The following is a 16,087-nucleotide window of genomic DNA, read 5'->3' as shown; positions in this document are numbered from 1 at the left end:
CAGTCACTTTGACTTATGGCCGTAAACAAGTATGTAAGCAGGGCTGCATTTCCAAAACATACCCTCTGTCTCTGATTCACGACGAACAGCCGAACCCCCCTCCCCGCGTTCCAACAGCCACTTTAGGGTTGGGAGCGGAAAGAATGTAACATCGAGGGTCCGAGAGCCGTGTTTGGTCGGGCATTTTTTTCTTCTGTTGTGTTTCTTCCCGTGCCGTGTTGCGTTCCGCATTCCATTTTACTTGCTGCTACAAGTACTAAGGGGGATTCGGAACCGCGCCCGGGTCCGTCGATCAACCTCATGATTCCGTCTTATACGGCGTATCGAACACATCGTATTGTGCTAGGGGTTGGCATGAGGCGATAGGGCTGGCAAGGACCAGGGTTGGCATTGGCATTGCATCAGTCCGGTGAGACGGAAGCTGGATTAGATTGTGATATTTTTGGTAGCAATAAACATATCCGACAGCGTGCAAGAGTAAAATCGACTTTGACGACAGGATTGTGGCGTGTTTCAAGACAGAGCCGCTTCCTCGCATTTCGGAAGACACCTGCGTCCAAAACCGCCCAAAACGGGATGAAGCGACTCGAGACGGAGGCGTGGACAAGGAAAGCAACCTGCACTGTGTTTCCTGTCTGGCTCGTCCTCTTTCTCGGCTTCGGAGGCCGCGCTGAGCCAACCCACTGGGTATCGGGTATCGTCGCCCCATCCAAGTCATCTCACAACAGGCCCTGTCTCAGAAAGCGAGGGGCCTCGTCTGAAGAAGGGCTTGGCGTGACTCTGGGCTGGGCGTGAATCCGTACTGGACCGACGTGGCTGTCCATTAAAAAAATATTTGGTATTGAGACCCAGAGCGCGCATGCTGGTGGTGACAGGAGACGAGACAAAATAAAATGAGCAGGCGGAGATGCCGGCGTCCCTCGGGCCACGCCGAGCGCGGAACAGGGGAAATACACAAATTAATGCAAGGCAGGTCAGCCTTGCGGACCTTGACTTTGTTGAAGAGACCGAGCCAAAGCTTTCTCCTCGGAGCATTAGTGCTGTTGATTCCCTCGTTTCGTTCAACGCCGCTACATTGACTTTCTCGTCTGTGGATTTTCAATATTCGCCTCGTCTGTGATGGCGTCTTTTGCTCACAATGTTGGTACGTTTGGTCTACATCGTCTGTACGACAGGACGTTCCCCATCCCCGTACGCGTCATTTTTTTTTTATCTCGCCGTCCATCCATCTTGCCCCATACTCGTCCAACGTGGCACAAGCCATGAGTGAGTTTTGGTCATCAGTCACAAAGCATCTTCCCTCCGCTTTATACGCCAACGTTGTTGTGTTACCACCGATTTTAACATGGGTTTGTGCACCGTAATACGCCGTACGACACACATAGCAATGTCTGTTAAGATGCCAGTAACCGCTGGTATGTGAGCTGCCGTAGCTTGGTGTAGCTCAGAGCACGAATACGGGAATGGTTCCCTGGGTCGTATTGCCGTGCAACATACTCCATATCGTCGAAATACTCGATCCAGTCCTAGTACTCCATACATTTTGACAGATCAACATGTCCAAAGATCGTATTCTCATGGTGGGATCCGTATTTCTCGTGACGGCCTGCATGAACTGCTCGCTTCTTTTCTTCATCTTTTCCCCTTGTCGTTCTCCCGCTGCCTGTTTACTTAATTCAAGAATCGGTCAAAAACATAAAAGGGAAAGGAAAGACACGCCACGTTGACTCAAGTGTAAAAACGCGAAAGGGAACAATAAGTAAAAAAAGGAAAAAAGGAAAGGAAAGGCATAGAAGCGCCACCCTCGAGAAATAACCGTGCTGCAGAAAATACGGGCGGCTGTTCTTTTCCTATTTTTGTTGGATGTTGTTCTTTTATGTTTTTTATTCGTATTGTGTTGTACTTTCATGGCCTCTCCTGCGTCCCGCATAAGCGAGGTAAGCGCTCTCATCTCGTACCCTCTCATTTTCATGTTCTTCTTTCTTCTTCTCGTCCCTCACCACGTTCAGGCCAGCGCCAAACGAACGGTTCTGTCCGCCACTTCTTCAACGGCAGGCTGTTTTTACATATTGGCAGCGGCCGCTGCCTCTCCTCGTTTTGTTTTGATTTTCCTTTTTTTATTTTAACGTTTATTTTTTTATTTTCAATGCAGCGATTTTTTTCCGATGGCCTTTTTCTCAATCTTGACCGCTTCTTCTCTGGTCTGCCTTGTACATAATTGTTTTACTCTCTTTGTGGATAGCTGCCTAGTGTCCACAACGTGCTACTTCGTAAAAGCATATTTATATTTCGTACAATGGGAATCGTACGGCATATGGAGTCTGAATTTGAATTCTGACTGCCTTCCGGGCACGATGCAACATGACTACTTTTCAGCTCGACAAGCTAGCTCGGGCTGTACATCGTGTGGTGCCTAATTTTGCCTTGTCAAAATCCGCCAAGAATTACGTCGTCCGTTTTTTACTTGGCTTCCACATCGTTCGCCAATTTGAAGGGTCCCCGTCAAGCCCCGCAAGGGTCCCTCCACCCCCTGGCCTAGTGCAGGCCGCTACACCGATCTTGAACGGTAGACCTTGAACCCATCTTGGCTCGCAATCCCTGCTGTACAAGGGTCGTCGGCGACCCGGCTGTGGTGGGAAACGAGGGTCGTGTGGGTTCTAACACATTTGGCGGATTTTGTTCTCCTGCTTCTCTGTCGTCTCTGCCTTTTCTGATCGTCTCTCTGTTCTCGTTTCTTCTTGTTTCTTTGATGTCTGCTGGCTGGCTGTGGTCGGCCCATCACGGCACACCCAGAACTTCGGCGTGCTCAAACAGACTAGGGGTCAGGCCGACCCAGTTGGCCTCCACCTCTTTGGGCCAGGCCACAACCGAAAACAGCACGGCCAAAGTACGGCAACAGGATAGGCTGCATACGAAGTATTGGCACAGGACGTTGTTGAAGCCTCAACCCGCATTGTTTACTCCTCCCGGTTTGGTCTTGTTTTGATTTGTTGTCCTCAGCCTCGGCAGCTTCGGCGCTCTTTGACGAGAGGCTGGTGGCCAACGATCTTCTGTCTGCATGCAAGGAAGGATACGGTGGCTGGCCTGCTTTGTGGTCTGAGTCGTTGGCTGAGAAGAACAATTGTCGAGGAGGTTTGCTTTTCTTGTGTGTTGTATTCCGTGGTCCATACTCGTGGCTGGTGTGGATCTCAGCTCATATTCCAGAATAGGATTGCAGACGCACAGAGATGAACGCTGCATGGAAGGGGACGGAACCTACGATGTTCGTAAAAGCAGCACATGTTCGTATTAACACTGTACGCCATACCCTGCCACGAATTCTCCAGTGATCCTTAGTCGAGCTGGCCCTATGACGGCGCCAAAGATGTCGCTTGGCGACATGTTTGTCATTTTTTTTTGCGGCCGGCTTCGTAGGATATTAAATTGATCTCGATTCCCATCCAGACCCTCTCAGCTGAACTTCTTTGGGAAAGGTCAGGTCTCAAGCGTTGGCAGCCCCTGACGTCGCTTTTTCGAGGAAGCGCTGTGCCCCCGGGCTGGGCCACGGACAGGCCAACCCCTGTGGCTTGGAACGAGGAACAATGCTGAGCACAGTCGCCGTGGCGGTTTTTGTCTCTTGCCTGTCTCTCTTTTTGCTCTTTTCCTCTTCGTGCGCCGCCTGCCCGGTTTCCTTTCCGAATGATCTCCTCCCACCCCTTCTGATGCCTGTCTGATGTTCCGTATGGAGTGCCAAGTCCCAGACAATAATGCCCAATGGATATATGTCGTGTGTCGTTTTGGAACGTTCGTATGGGGTATGGCAGTCGCCTGGATGTCGTACGTCTTTAAGTGGTTGCGGCTAGTTTTGCTGCAGTCAATATATCCCGTTCATACAGAATTGTCGTAGACTTTTGTTGGCCGTGCGGAAGATGCGATCAACACGATCGTCAACTTTTGTCAGAGACATCACCAAAAAGCGCCCGCCACAACGGTTCTGATCAAGGGAGACCAGCCCTTTCCCGATCTTGTGCAGAATGTCTCGCTTTTCTTGCTTTTCTCGCCTGTCCCGACCTCCTTCCGTACGTCGTAACTTCCTGCCGCCGCCTCCTTAGTGTGACTCTCCTGCTCTTTCTTAATTTCCACAACCGCCTCTCCGATGCGCCTTCCTTTTTGTCGTTTCTAATGCTTCTTGACAGCCAGCCCGTTCTTTCCATTACTCGTTCTCTGACGATATCATGTCGGTCCCTCCTGCCTCCCGTTGCCATCCTGCTGTCAATCTGCGTTGGCTCTTTCCTTTTTCTGTCTCTCTGTCTCGTTTCCATTTTTTGTCTCCTTTTATTTATTTGTTTTCTCCCCTGCTCCTGTTATTTGCAGACTAACCCGATCTTCCCATCTCCAAAAAAAATATATCATCGTAGAAATATCCGCGGCCCCATCGCGCCACGGCGACCCGCCCACCACACCAAAATAGCTGGCTAGGAAAAGAGAAAATAGGGGGACAAACTCTTTGACAACAAGGGAAGGGCACAGGGTCGCTCGCCTCAGCTCTTGCCTCTTTTTGTGTTGCTTTCGTGGCACTTTTTTTATGATTTCCCACCTGCGGTCGTGCTTTCCCTTTTCGCGTATCGTGTTGTAGCGTGCTTTCGCACGTCAGTAGCTGAGCTGGTCGTGCCTTCCTCCATCCCCCTCCGTCACATTCTCGGGGGTTCACACGAATATTCCGTAGTCTGCGAATGCAACTTCAACTCTCTTCTCCTCTCTTCGCACGTCTCAAGGAAGCTCACCAAGAACCCTTCCCGCATCGCCTCGCCGTACTCACCTCGCGCCAGCCCCGTCCCTCGTTTGAAGCGCCGCTTCTGCCACTCGTTCCCTTGTCGTATTGTCTTTCGGAGTTGTTCTGTCTTCTTTTTGTCTTACATTATTAGCACTGTTCTGTTCCTTTTCTCGATTATCTCGCCTGTCTCGCCTGCCTTCCGATCTTCTGTCCGCCTTTCTCAGCCTTTCCAAAGTCACTTCTTTGTGCAATCGTTTCTCCACACCACAATTCATTTCTCATGTGTCGATCTCTCTGCTCCTTGCCGTGCATTTCCCTCCCACCGTCCCTCCTTACGGAAACCCTCTCCTGAGTAATTTTGACACGAATATCGACATCTTTTCAATAAAGGTGGTCAGCCACCCATAACTGCATGTGAGTCGCTTCCAGCCTTCTCTTGTCCCTTTTGCTCTGTTGGGCCTCGTATGTTCTTCTGCAATCCTTCATTATAATTGTCACCACCTCAACCTCGTTTTCTTTCGATATTGCTTGGGCCAGGTCCTTACTTTTGTCTTTAACCGTCTGTCCCTTTCCCTGTTCCCTGTTGACGTTTCTAAAGTATTTTTATTTGATTTTTATTTTCACTGCCTATTTCTTTTCGCCGCCCCATTCTATCATCTTTCTTCTTGAAACACGCCGTGCCCTGTTGTACTACGGGAGCACACATTGTTGGACCAAGGAATGCGGAATGTTGTATTGACACCATTCTAGCAAAGCAACCAGCGACCAACGTGTGCGAGCCTTTCGCCATTCGAGCCCCTTGGTAATACCTCCGAACGAAACCACACACCCACGCCCACGTTTTCGTATCCGTTCCATACACCTACGGAAGAATAAATGCTACGCAACGACAAAAGCTTCGCCGCACATTCTTCGCTCGTAGCGACACACGCCTTATGATCCACGCCGTCTTCCTTTCAGCTTCGACTTCTACCGCCAAGACGCCTACACAAAAAGCAGGAATCTGACGACAACTACTTGTCAACCGCCTGCCGGCTCCTATAACAGAAAATACTACTGGCTTTTATAGGGTGCCTTCCGAGTACTGCATTGCTTCGTATACATACTCCGCACACCGCACCGCATACACGATCTTGTTTGTCCTTGTACTCTGTACGCCTTGGACGACTGAAAACAACGTCTCGGGATTAATATCGAGAGGCATGCAGTGAGACTGGAGCCGGGGCTGGATCGTTCTGGTTTTCTACGAGTCTACGGCGCATGTCTATGCCCATAGAGAGCCTCTTTCCGTTTCGGCTCTCCTGTTTTGGTCATTTTGCCACTTTCTTGCATCCGGCGCTGCCTTTGGTCTGTATCCTGTTTTGGGGAGCGTTCTTAAGCATTCTGACGCTTCCTTGAGCCTATTCCACTCGCTTTCCATTCCCTTTTTACCCGTGCCTTTACGTTCCCTATTATTCCCTCTCCCTCCCTCGCTTTACACACCTTTCTTTTCATTTATTCGTTTATTCGTTTTTTTTTAATATTTTTATATTTTATATTTTATTTCCCCTCCCCTTCCTTCCTCAATCCGCCTCACCTGGTGCAGCCTGGGGGCTCAGCCTGTCTTGCTGCGTCTCTAGTTCCCCTCGACGCTGATCTTGTGTGGTCTTGGCCTGTTGTATCCGCTGTTGTGCCTCCCAGTCTGCCCCGTCGGCCCTGTGCACACCCTGCTTCTGTCTGTCCTGCGGTTGGCCATCTTCCGTGCTTCGCAACCTATCTGACACCACTACTGGCCCGTGCCATTACGACAACATACCATTGAACAAGGCTCCAAAACACCGGACTGCGCATATTCGCCGTAGGTCTACGGAGTAACAAAACACACCAGACATACATTTTTGCCTTGGAACACCCCCCTGCGTGTGGTCATAACAGGCTCTCAGGCCTGCACCCTGCCCACTTCCATTCCGGCCAGCCATGAGATGAGCGGCCCTCCGCTGGCGATGGCTCCGGCTATCGAATCAACAAACACAAATGTGTTCCACCGGTCTCACTCGACACCGGATTTATTATTACTGCGCTCTTCGCTCCCTTCACTGCCTTCTTCTCCCGGCTTTACTCAGACAAGTATTACAAGCCATGTTGACCACCGTCGCACAGCGGGCACTACTTTAGCAGCGCCAACTTTGTTTACACCGAAGGCAGCAACACCTTCACTCCCCCCAGCCGCACTATCGAAGGCACCTTTAAGCGCATCTGTTGCCTTAATAGCGTCGGCGTCAACGCCAAACGTCTCGTCTCCTTCGAACCTCTCATCCTTTTCTTCTTTTTCGCCTTCCCCGTCTACACATTCTTCCTTCACCAATCTCTCCAAGGACCTCCCCAGCCTTCCTTCGCTTGATCTGCCCTCGTTTGACTTTGACATTGACCTCGACGCCGAGCTGGAACTCTCGTTTCAACGCAAACAAAAGTCACTCCCCAAAGCGAAGCAGCCGACCGAAACGCCCCGGCGAGTGTGGGAAGAATTTATTACGACTGGTACCAGCAATACCAACCACGGCACAAGCGAGAACGCCTCGGCCACCAACAGCCTCTCCTTTGCCAGTGAATTCGAGGCGGAACTCAACTCCACATTCGGAGCGTCGACCTCGTCTACAGGAATCGCCGATCTGAGCACTCGCACCCGCGACCTGCCTCATCTTCCTGGCCTCCTGGAATCTCTCGAACCCCCGCGGCCGTCTACCGCAGTGGCTCCTTCCGCGCGACAACAGGCTATTGACCAGGAACGAGCCCAGGCGACAGGCGGCGAACAACTCGGCCGACGCAAGACACTCGTAGACCGCCCGCGCTCCTGGCTCCCCGGCTCGCGCTCGGCGCCCAACTTTGACGAGCTACTGAACAAGGAACGGGAAAAGGAGGCTCGACGTGCCCGACTCGCAGCAGAGTCGGCCGCAGCAGCATCGGGCTCAGCTCTGCCAGACAAACATGAGAGGATAGCCAACACAGCTCACGACGCCCCTGCAGCATCGACAGAGGCCCCACCGACGTTGCTGGTGGACGGCGACAGAATGGTCGAGCGGCAACGAACGGTGTCCGCATCGTTTGTCGACTTTGCGCGACGGTCCTGGATTTCGCGATCGCCGTCCCCTTCGCCCCAATCGCCACGGAAATTACCAAGAGACGACAAGGAGAGTAAAGAAAACAAGGAAGCCAGCAGCCGATCAGGAGGGCGACTCACACGCAAGCGGCCCGTGTCCACCGTTTTGTTCGTGAACAACACCGTTGACAGCAATGGAAGTACGAGCACCAGTACCAACAATGACGACAAGCGCAGCCCTGATGCAGGGCATCAGCCCGAAGAGGGTTCCCTGAATACGAGCTTGAGCGGCAGTAGCAATGGCGCTAGCGGCGGTGTTGGTGGGAAGGGTCCCATTGGATCGGCGGAAAAGGCACTAAACGCACCAAAGGCACCTGAAGAGCCTGCTAAGGCGGCCACCACTGGCGCCACACCTGCAGAAGTACCCGCCGCTAATACGACCACCGCCGCATCCACCACATCCACCACATCCACCACAACCACCGCAAGTGCCGTTGCAGCCCCTGCGTCCACATCAAGGACTTTCAGCCGCGCCAGCACATATTTGAGCCGAATGAAGCAGCGCCCCCAGAGCATGTTTGTCAAGGTCACTTCTAGCAGTGCCAGCAACAGATCAACCCTTGCCAACGACGACAACAGCGACGACGAACGAGAAACGCCCGATGACACGGCCAAAGCCAACACCATTGCCGATGCTGATGCAAATGCTGACGGGCGGACTTCCAGCCGCATCGTGCCAGCTCCTCCATTGCTGTCTCTGTCGTTAGAGCTGCTGTCCGACAAGCGTGCCGAGGCATCCAGTGCTACTCAGTCCAACGGCAGCACGACGAACAGCAGCTCCAACAGCGACGACGGCAGCAGCGACGGCAGCGCCAACGAAAGCACGCTGCTGCCCGCCTCCGAGGCCGAGTCCCTAACCACTGCGGACACCAGCAACCACAACAGTCCCATGCCACATCCGACGTCGCGCGACCCTCTCTGGGTGGTCTTCAAGGATCTCGAGACCAACTTCTTCAAGTTCCTGTCCAAGACCACCACGGCCCAGCGCATGATTTTGGTTCGGGCCACGCTCATCCCGTTTCTCCGCCGCCACACGACCGACGGCACGACCGACAACAAGACCAACTCGCAGCTGTCCCCCGAAGATGTCGAGCGCCGTGCCTCCATCCTCAACCGCTGGTGGACAGGCCTCTTAGAGATGCTCGACAGCCCCAGCCAGCTGCAGGGCAATGCCAGCCAGGGTCAAGGAGGCCTGTTTGGTGGTGGCACCTTCTTTGGCACGTCGACGATTACCAACGGCAACTTTTATGCTGTATCGGGCGTCGACCGTCCCGTCGTCCTCGAGTGCATGTCCCTCATCATGTCACGGCCCGAATGGCGTCTTCTCACTACCGTCTTTCGCCCTCTCGCGGACCGGTCGCCCGGTGAGCGTGTGCGTGCCCGTGCCAACACGTCCGACTCCCGGCCCATGGACGACCCGGCGTTGCTGGTCGAAGAGTCCGCCGAACACAACGTGCGCACCATGTTCATCAACAACCTGCTGGCCCAGTTGATCCTTGTGGTCGACAAAATGGCTCTGCGCCAGGCACCGCTTTCGATTGTCAACTTTAGCGGCAAGGCCTGTGCCTATGCCTTTTTCTTTGTGCCCGGTGTGGCCGACATCCTCATCCGACTCTGGAGCTTGGACAAGAACATTGAGCTGGTCCGCCGTGTTGCCGACGCCTTTGGTCTACCCCGGCGCAGCAAGGGCGAGAGCGAGGACCTCGTGGCCCTGTTCCCGCCGTGCATCGGTCCCTTGGGCTGGTCGTCTGTCAGCGCGATGCAGGCGAAGCTGCGGCGTCCGCCTCGCATGAGCCTGCTGCCACCGGCTTATGTGTCTGCGTGCAGCCGTGTCTCGTGGTTTGCCCCTTGCTGGCTATCCCGCTGGCGCGGTGCCGACACTGATTTGCTGTTCATCTTCTGCAAATACTATCACGTGCTGGCCAACGAGTTCATGCCCATCAGCCTGCAGCTGCCCCTCGTGGAAAAGGCCCGCGCGCCTGGGTTTGTGCTGCTGCACGCCCAGCTGCTGCACATCTTTGACAACACCATCCACCGGCAGGCAGCCGTCGAGGCGGCCATGATGATGGCAGGTACGCCGATGACCGATGGTACCCCGTCGCTGTGGATGCAGCAGCAGATGCAGCAGCGCCAGCCGTTCCTGGTGGCCTCGTCGGACGACGCCTTTGTGCCCTCTTTTATGATGCAGCCCAACCACAATCTTTTCCGCGACATGGACGAGAACCGCATTATTGCTCTGCTGCGTGACCTGCTGACCGCAGACGAGTCGCTGGCTGGTGCGCGTGCCACGTTTTCCGGCTCGGCCATGGTGCTCCTTAAAGCAGCCACCCTGCGCACGTCGCAATACGACCACAATGCGTGCTACATTCTGTGCGACTTCTTGCACGAGATTTTGCAAACCTTTGACAACTACTATGGCTACGCCAACCGCGGTAGGGCAGCAGCGGATTCGACGTCGGACCACCGGGCCCCTGTTCCGGCCAACGAGCCCATTGATTTCATCGACTGGACGTTCTGGCTCGACGTCTGCAAGATGATGCTCAACTCCAACAACACCATGTCCGAGATCCGTGTCTTATCCTTTGTCTTTGCCACGTGGGACATTGTCGCAGCCGACCCCGCTCGTAAGGAGGCGCTGTGTGTCGATTGGCTGCTGACCGAGGAGGTCTTTGAGAAGTTCTTCAACAACTGGTGCCCTATGGTGCGTGCCTACTACATGCGTCTGCTCTGCTGGCGCATGTGCCGCGACGCAGGCAGTAGCAACGAGCTCGACGCCAAGATCTTCTTGCTTGTCTCCCAGCGCCTCAAGACAGTTTGGTCGCACTACCTCTGGCTGAAGCAAAAGGCCGACGCCGAGGGTGTCCTGCCGCCCTCGACCGCACCGTCCTTGCCACAACCTGGCAAGCGTTTCATGATTGTGCGCACCGAAGTCACTGGCCCCAATGTGGGCCTCCTCGCTAACGGCGCTGGTGGCTCTGGCAATGGTACCGGCGCTGGCCGCAACCGCCCCCCGACCACGTTCGACGCCCTCGCTGGCTCGGCCAGCGGTATCAGCACTGCCAATTTGGCCTCGTTCAGTGGCAACGAGTTTGGCGTGAGCAGCCCTACGCTGTCGCCTGCGTCTGACGACAGGAAGGCAGATGGCGGCTCCGCAAAGAAGAAGTGGTCACTCCTTGGCAAGGTCCTGAATCTCACCTCCAAGCCACCGTCGGAAGAAGACTTTGAGCAGATGCGCCGGGAGACGGCTGTGGCCATCGCCGCCTCTAAGCAAGGTGGACCTGCTCTGCCTCCCAAATCGTCATCTTCGTCGCTGCTGTCGTCCGGCGGCCGCGTGGGTTCACCATCATCGGATTCGGACTCGTCTACTGGATCGACGCCCGTCTTTGACGCTGCCCAATTCGTTTTTCGGTTCATGCTGCACAACATCCCCTGGCAAAACTTTGGTGGTGGGCAGGGCGAGATCGTGCTCCCGCCGGCCTACCGTGAGCGTGTCCTTACCTGCCCGCGGCTGCCGGCACCGGCCCAGGCCCGTGTCAGCGCCCGTACTGCCGCTTCAGGCAAACGCTCCGAGAGCCCACCACCACCCGCCGCGGGCCTGCCCCCTATCACGCGCCGCGTCTCCGGTTTTGCCACGGGCGGCCTGATCAACGAAGCCCGCAATGCCAACCCTGCCGAATCGGTTCCGGTTGACGATGACAGCAGCACGGCCTACCGCCGCAGCAGCTCATCGACTGGCACCAATGACGGAAGCGAGTGGCACGCGTCTGCGGCAGCGTCCGAGGACGATTTCTATGGTGAACGAGAGCGCGAGCGCGAGCGCGAACGCGTGGTCGTGCAACCTGTCGAGCCCAAGGGCCACGATGCGCAGATGCGTGCCAAGTATACGGGCCGTGCCCTGGCCGAGTGGAGCCTGGTGGTCAACGAGTGTAACTCGTTCATCGACCGACGCCGCGACGAAGGCATTTACGGCCTGCGGGACGTCGAGGTCCCGACACTGGGCGTGGAGGGCATGCGCCGTCTCGGTTAGCCTTGGTGCGCAGATCTCATCTTGTTCATGATCCCATTTACTCACAGCCTGCCATCTACGGCGTCTTGTTTTATGTCTCTCCATTTCTGCATTCCACTCATCATTATTTCCCCTTCCTTTTTAACGTCATTGTCTTGTACCCCTGAAGCTTCATGCTCAGCGCATCAACCCTGCTTACAACCAAACATTCATGGCACGGGAAAGCGAGGTTTTTTTTCGGCGGCGTTTTGTTGCATTGCTGTTTACAACTAATTTCGTTTTGCTCTCATATTTTCTTTCCACTCTTGCCACCTTCATATCATCTCACATTGGATTACGCTTGCTTCTTTTCGGGCATTTTCATTTTCCGTACGCGGTGCTTGTTCATACATTTCACTGTCATCCATCATTTTCCCTTTCTTTCCACGAACTCAGCCCCTCACAGAAAGAGGGTGAACGGCGTCTTAATTAGATACGGGTGGGAAGAAAAGCGGGGGACGATACCAAGGAGGAGCGCTCCTCTCTGCAGAATGAAAAGGTCAATTTATTACAATTCTAAACGAGTTCAATCACTTTGTCGCACAATAGCAATGCGTGATTCATATGTGAATGTCCTTTGTCTATTTTCATCGCCTTGGAGAAACACCCAATGCAGGGCAAAACGTAAAATGTAAAATTCTATCGCTATAATTCCAACAGTTGGATAGGTCCAATGCCAACAGTATTATGCATAGTAAAAACATGTAAACAATGCGCAAGAACAGGAAACTAAATGATAGCTTTTCCCAACAACGTCGAAAGTCGCAACCTCTCTCGACATCAAGCCTCCTTAGTGGGACGCGCCGTTGCCATTAGCAGCCGCCGCCTCGGCCAGCACCTCGGCCGTGGCGCGCTCGAGTGCCTGGATCGCATCCTCCAGCAGATCCTGCGACTCCTCAATGCCGCAGCTCACACGCACCAGGTCGTCGAACACGCCCACGGCCTCGCGCTGCTCGCGGGGAATGCCCGCATGCGTCATGCTGCTCGGGACCTCCACCAGGGACTCAATGCCGCCCAGCGACTCCGCCAGCGTAAACAGCCGCGTGTACTGGCAGAAGCGCTCGGCGGCCGCGCGGCCCGCCTTGACGCGGAACGACAGCATGCCACCGCCCATGCCCTCGCGGTGCTGGCGCCGCGCCACGTCGCGCTGCGGGTGCGAGTCCAGCCCCGGGTAGTTGACGGCGCGCACGAGGTCGGTGCGGCGCTCCAGCTCGGTGGCCACGGCCAGGGCGTTGCCGGAGGCGGCGCGCGCGCGCAGGTGCAGCGTCTTGAGGCCGCGGTGGGCGAGCCAGCTGTCAAAGGCCGAGGGGACGGCGCCGCCGGCGTTTTGCAAGAAGGCGAGGCGCTTGTGCAGGTCGTCGCGGTTGCAGGCGGCGACGCCCATGACGACGTCGCTGTGGCCGTTGATGTACTTGGTGACGCTGTGGACGACAATGTCGGCGCCGAGCTCGAGCGGGTTCTGCAGGTAGGGGCTCATAAAGGTGTTGTCGACGACGACCAGCACGCCGTGGGCGTGGGCCGTGCGGGCGACGGCGGCAATGTCGACGAGGCGCAGCGTCGGGTTGGAGGGGGTCTCGATCCACACGAGGCGGGTGGCGGGCGTGATGTGGTCGGCAATGTCGACCTCGATGGCGGGCGTAAAGGTGACGCGCACGCCGTGGGCCTTGGCGACCTGGGTAAAGTAGCGGTGCGTGCCGCCGTAGACATCGGACACGGAGATGACGTGCGAGGAGCCATGGGCCTTGTCGTCCGTCGCCGCCGTCGCGATGGACGCACGATCGCCGGCGGCGCTGTCGAGCGGCGGGCCAACCGAGGTCGACGAGGCCAGCGCCTGCAGGATGGTGGCCGTGGCGGCGCTGCCGGAGCCAAAGGCCAGCGCGTGGCGGGCCTTTTCGAGCGCGGCCACGGCGTTCTCAAAGTTGGTGCGGTTCGGGTTGCTGCTGCGGCTGTACTCGTACTCGCCGACGGGCTTGCCCACGGCCGACTGCGCAAACGTCGTGGACAGGCTGATGGCCTCAATGACGGCGCCCGTGGTCGGATCGTGGGGGCTGCCGGCGTGGACGGCCAGGGTGCCAAAGCCCCGTGGGGGTGCCTGCGCCTTGGCCTGCTTCTGGGCCGTGGGGGTGCCTGCAGATCCGTTGCTGGCGGCCACGCCGTTCTTGAGCCATGTGGACTGCTCAGGAGCCAGCTTGGAATCGGTCATGTTGGGCTGGTCTGCGATATAGAGTTTGTGGTGGTTTTCGTTCTGGGTGGAGGGCAGCCGTGTAGACGGTCCTTGGATCCGGCGCAAGCTGCCAATGAGATCCAAATGCACTATCGGTCTTGTCTTGTGTATGATTCGTTTATTCTTGTCTCGATCTGGATCTAACGATGACGTGGGAACTGTTTCCGTGCAATTTGCTGCGATTTCGACTGGGCGGCAGAATTGAAGGAGGGCAGATGCGTGGGGGTGTGTTGCTTTTGAAGAGGACCCGAAAGTGCTTTGTGTGAAGATATAAGGCAATGTTAGGAGCTCAGAGACTCAAGGCGTCTGCAGGGCTGTTGTCGATGCAAACGAGAGGCGAAGTTGCTCGAGTCGCAAGATGTCACGGCGATGGCGCAATGGCCGAGTCAGTGTGGGGTTCTTTCCGTCTTTAAAAGACCTTAGAGCTAGGAGGGCAGGAGGGGTTTTGGTGATTGGCGGTTTGCAAAACGATGGACGCCGTCCCCGTCCCGTTTTTTCCTTCTAAATTTTTTCTTTCAATCTCTTCACTTGCCGTATGCGGCTAATGCCTCTGGAGGCACGTCTTGAACACAGTTCTGAGGAATTGATGGGACTTGATGTAAAGTTTGTTGCAGCTGCAGCGAGGCCCAAAGTCTTGGATCGTTCCTTCTCTGGTCTGTATCTTTGTGGCTTCCTTGTTGGCTCTTTCCCGTTCAATGTGCTGCGTTTTGTTCCATGGTCGCTGTTTCCTTATATATCTTGCGCAAGCGGTCGTTCTTTCTTCGGGATTCGCTCTCATGACATGGCTTGCTTCTTTGGTGCTCCTTGCCGATTCTATTACTCACCACGGCAATTCCATAATTTCTAAGCTCAATGAACCAGCCCGCGAATTGCCGCCCGTTGAATACGAGCACTCACCACTACACTACACAGCCAAAGCCGCCCTGGGCCACTGGCATGACGGGAGTCGAAAAAAGCTGAAAAGGCCCCAGATTAAGATTTTTGACCCGTTTGCTTACACAAAAAAGGAAGTTGCATGCTTTCCGCGCTGTGCGTGTCCACCGCTCTTTCTGTTTCTGTGACGTACTCCCGCCGTAGCCAGCCGCGCCTGCCTTTTGCAGGTCGCCCTCCGAACCACGCGGAATGCTTAAATAATCACCATTGGTCATCCAGTTATGTGATGCTGCTCCGCGCACTTTCTTTTGCACGGCGATCACCTTGTCTGCGTCTTTCAGTGTCACCAAGCACAAAACCGGCACTTCGTGTCCGCTTACTGCGTGTTGGTGGCCCCTGCTGCATGTCGTCATAGCTGTCTGTTTATCGATAGAACGGCAACGGCTTTTTGCGAGATTTGCTGACTCGTTCCGATGGTGCTGATAGATCTGACACCCCAGATTGTTTGCCGCCCCGTTCTGTGCTTCTCTCTACGGACATACTTCCCTGCAACGTCAGCCATGAGCTGCCCCGCGAGCCGTGTCCATATCCTGTTAGCCTGTCACCTCTGTGCCATGTATCCAGGACCCTGAAAACGAAAAGACCGCACGGCTGATGCCATCCTCTGGGCCTGGTCGATCAACGTCCTAGAGCGTAGTACTGTTTACGGAGCACTGTTTACGGAGCACTGTTTTGCATCGCACTCTGCGTATTGGTATTGTAGAGCTGGTCACATTTGCTTGTCTCCACCTGGCCAAAAAAACGCGTACACACAAGCGCTTTTTGGTGGAGATGTCGGCACTGTTACAGTGCTAAATTAAAGATTTCTTGCACTGAAAGACTGCTAGAACATTTTGTGTGTACGCCTTTTTTTGTCCAGGGGGAGCTTGTGTTCTTTGGGGAGTATCTCATCGGATGACAACACACAGTACAACCGTCCGATCTGTCGCTCAGGTCCGTCTGTTCGTTGTCTCTGTCTCTGTCCTAACCCGGTCTCTCGGCTCCCGCAGCCTCAAC

The 16,087-nt window shown here is 55.1% G+C and overlaps 4 protein-coding genes across 4 annotated transcripts; 1 reads left to right on the top strand and 3 right to left on the bottom strand.

Moving 5' to 3' along the window:
• Positions 1-2,815: 2,815 nt before the first annotated feature.
• SPSK_10350 (uncharacterized protein) lies at positions 2,816-3,381 on the bottom strand (the record flags this gene model as incomplete). The annotated part of the gene is made up of 2 exons (XM_016736803.1): positions 2,816-3,176; positions 3,308-3,381. The coding sequence occupies 2 exons, from the start codon at positions 3,379-3,381 to the stop codon at positions 2,816-2,818; spliced, it is 435 nt and encodes a 144-aa protein (XP_016584419.1).
• A 2,934-nt stretch (positions 3,382-6,315) lies between these two features.
• On the bottom strand, positions 6,316-6,583 carry SPSK_10355 (uncharacterized protein; the record flags this gene model as incomplete). Its single annotated transcript, XM_016736808.1, has 2 exons — positions 6,316-6,505; positions 6,549-6,583. 2 exons carry the CDS (start codon positions 6,581-6,583, stop codon positions 6,316-6,318), a joined length of 225 nt encoding a protein of 74 aa, XP_016584418.1.
• A 131-nt stretch (positions 6,584-6,714) lies between these two features.
• On the top strand, positions 6,715-11,916 carry SPSK_00655 (uncharacterized protein; the record flags this gene model as incomplete). The annotated part of the gene is made up of 1 exon (XM_016727605.1): positions 6,715-11,916. The coding sequence occupies one exon, from the start codon at positions 6,715-6,717 to the stop codon at positions 11,914-11,916; it is 5,202 nt and encodes a 1,733-aa protein (XP_016584417.1).
• An 808-nt stretch (positions 11,917-12,724) lies between these two features.
• Positions 12,725-14,137, bottom strand: SPSK_00793 (cystathionine gamma-lyase; the record flags this gene model as incomplete). Its single annotated transcript, XM_016727741.1, has 1 exon — positions 12,725-14,137. One exon carries the CDS (start codon positions 14,135-14,137, stop codon positions 12,725-12,727), a length of 1,413 nt encoding a protein of 470 aa, XP_016584416.1.
• Positions 14,138-16,087: the final 1,950 nt, after the last annotated feature.

This window comes from Sporothrix schenckii (assembly GCF_000961545.1).
Source record: "Sporothrix schenckii 1099-18 chromosome Unknown Cont48, whole genome shotgun sequence".
In the NCBI taxonomy this organism is placed as follows: Eukaryota; Fungi; Ascomycota; class Sordariomycetes; order Ophiostomatales; family Ophiostomataceae; genus Sporothrix; species Sporothrix schenckii.
This window is presented reverse-complemented; position numbering and strand designations above follow the sequence as displayed.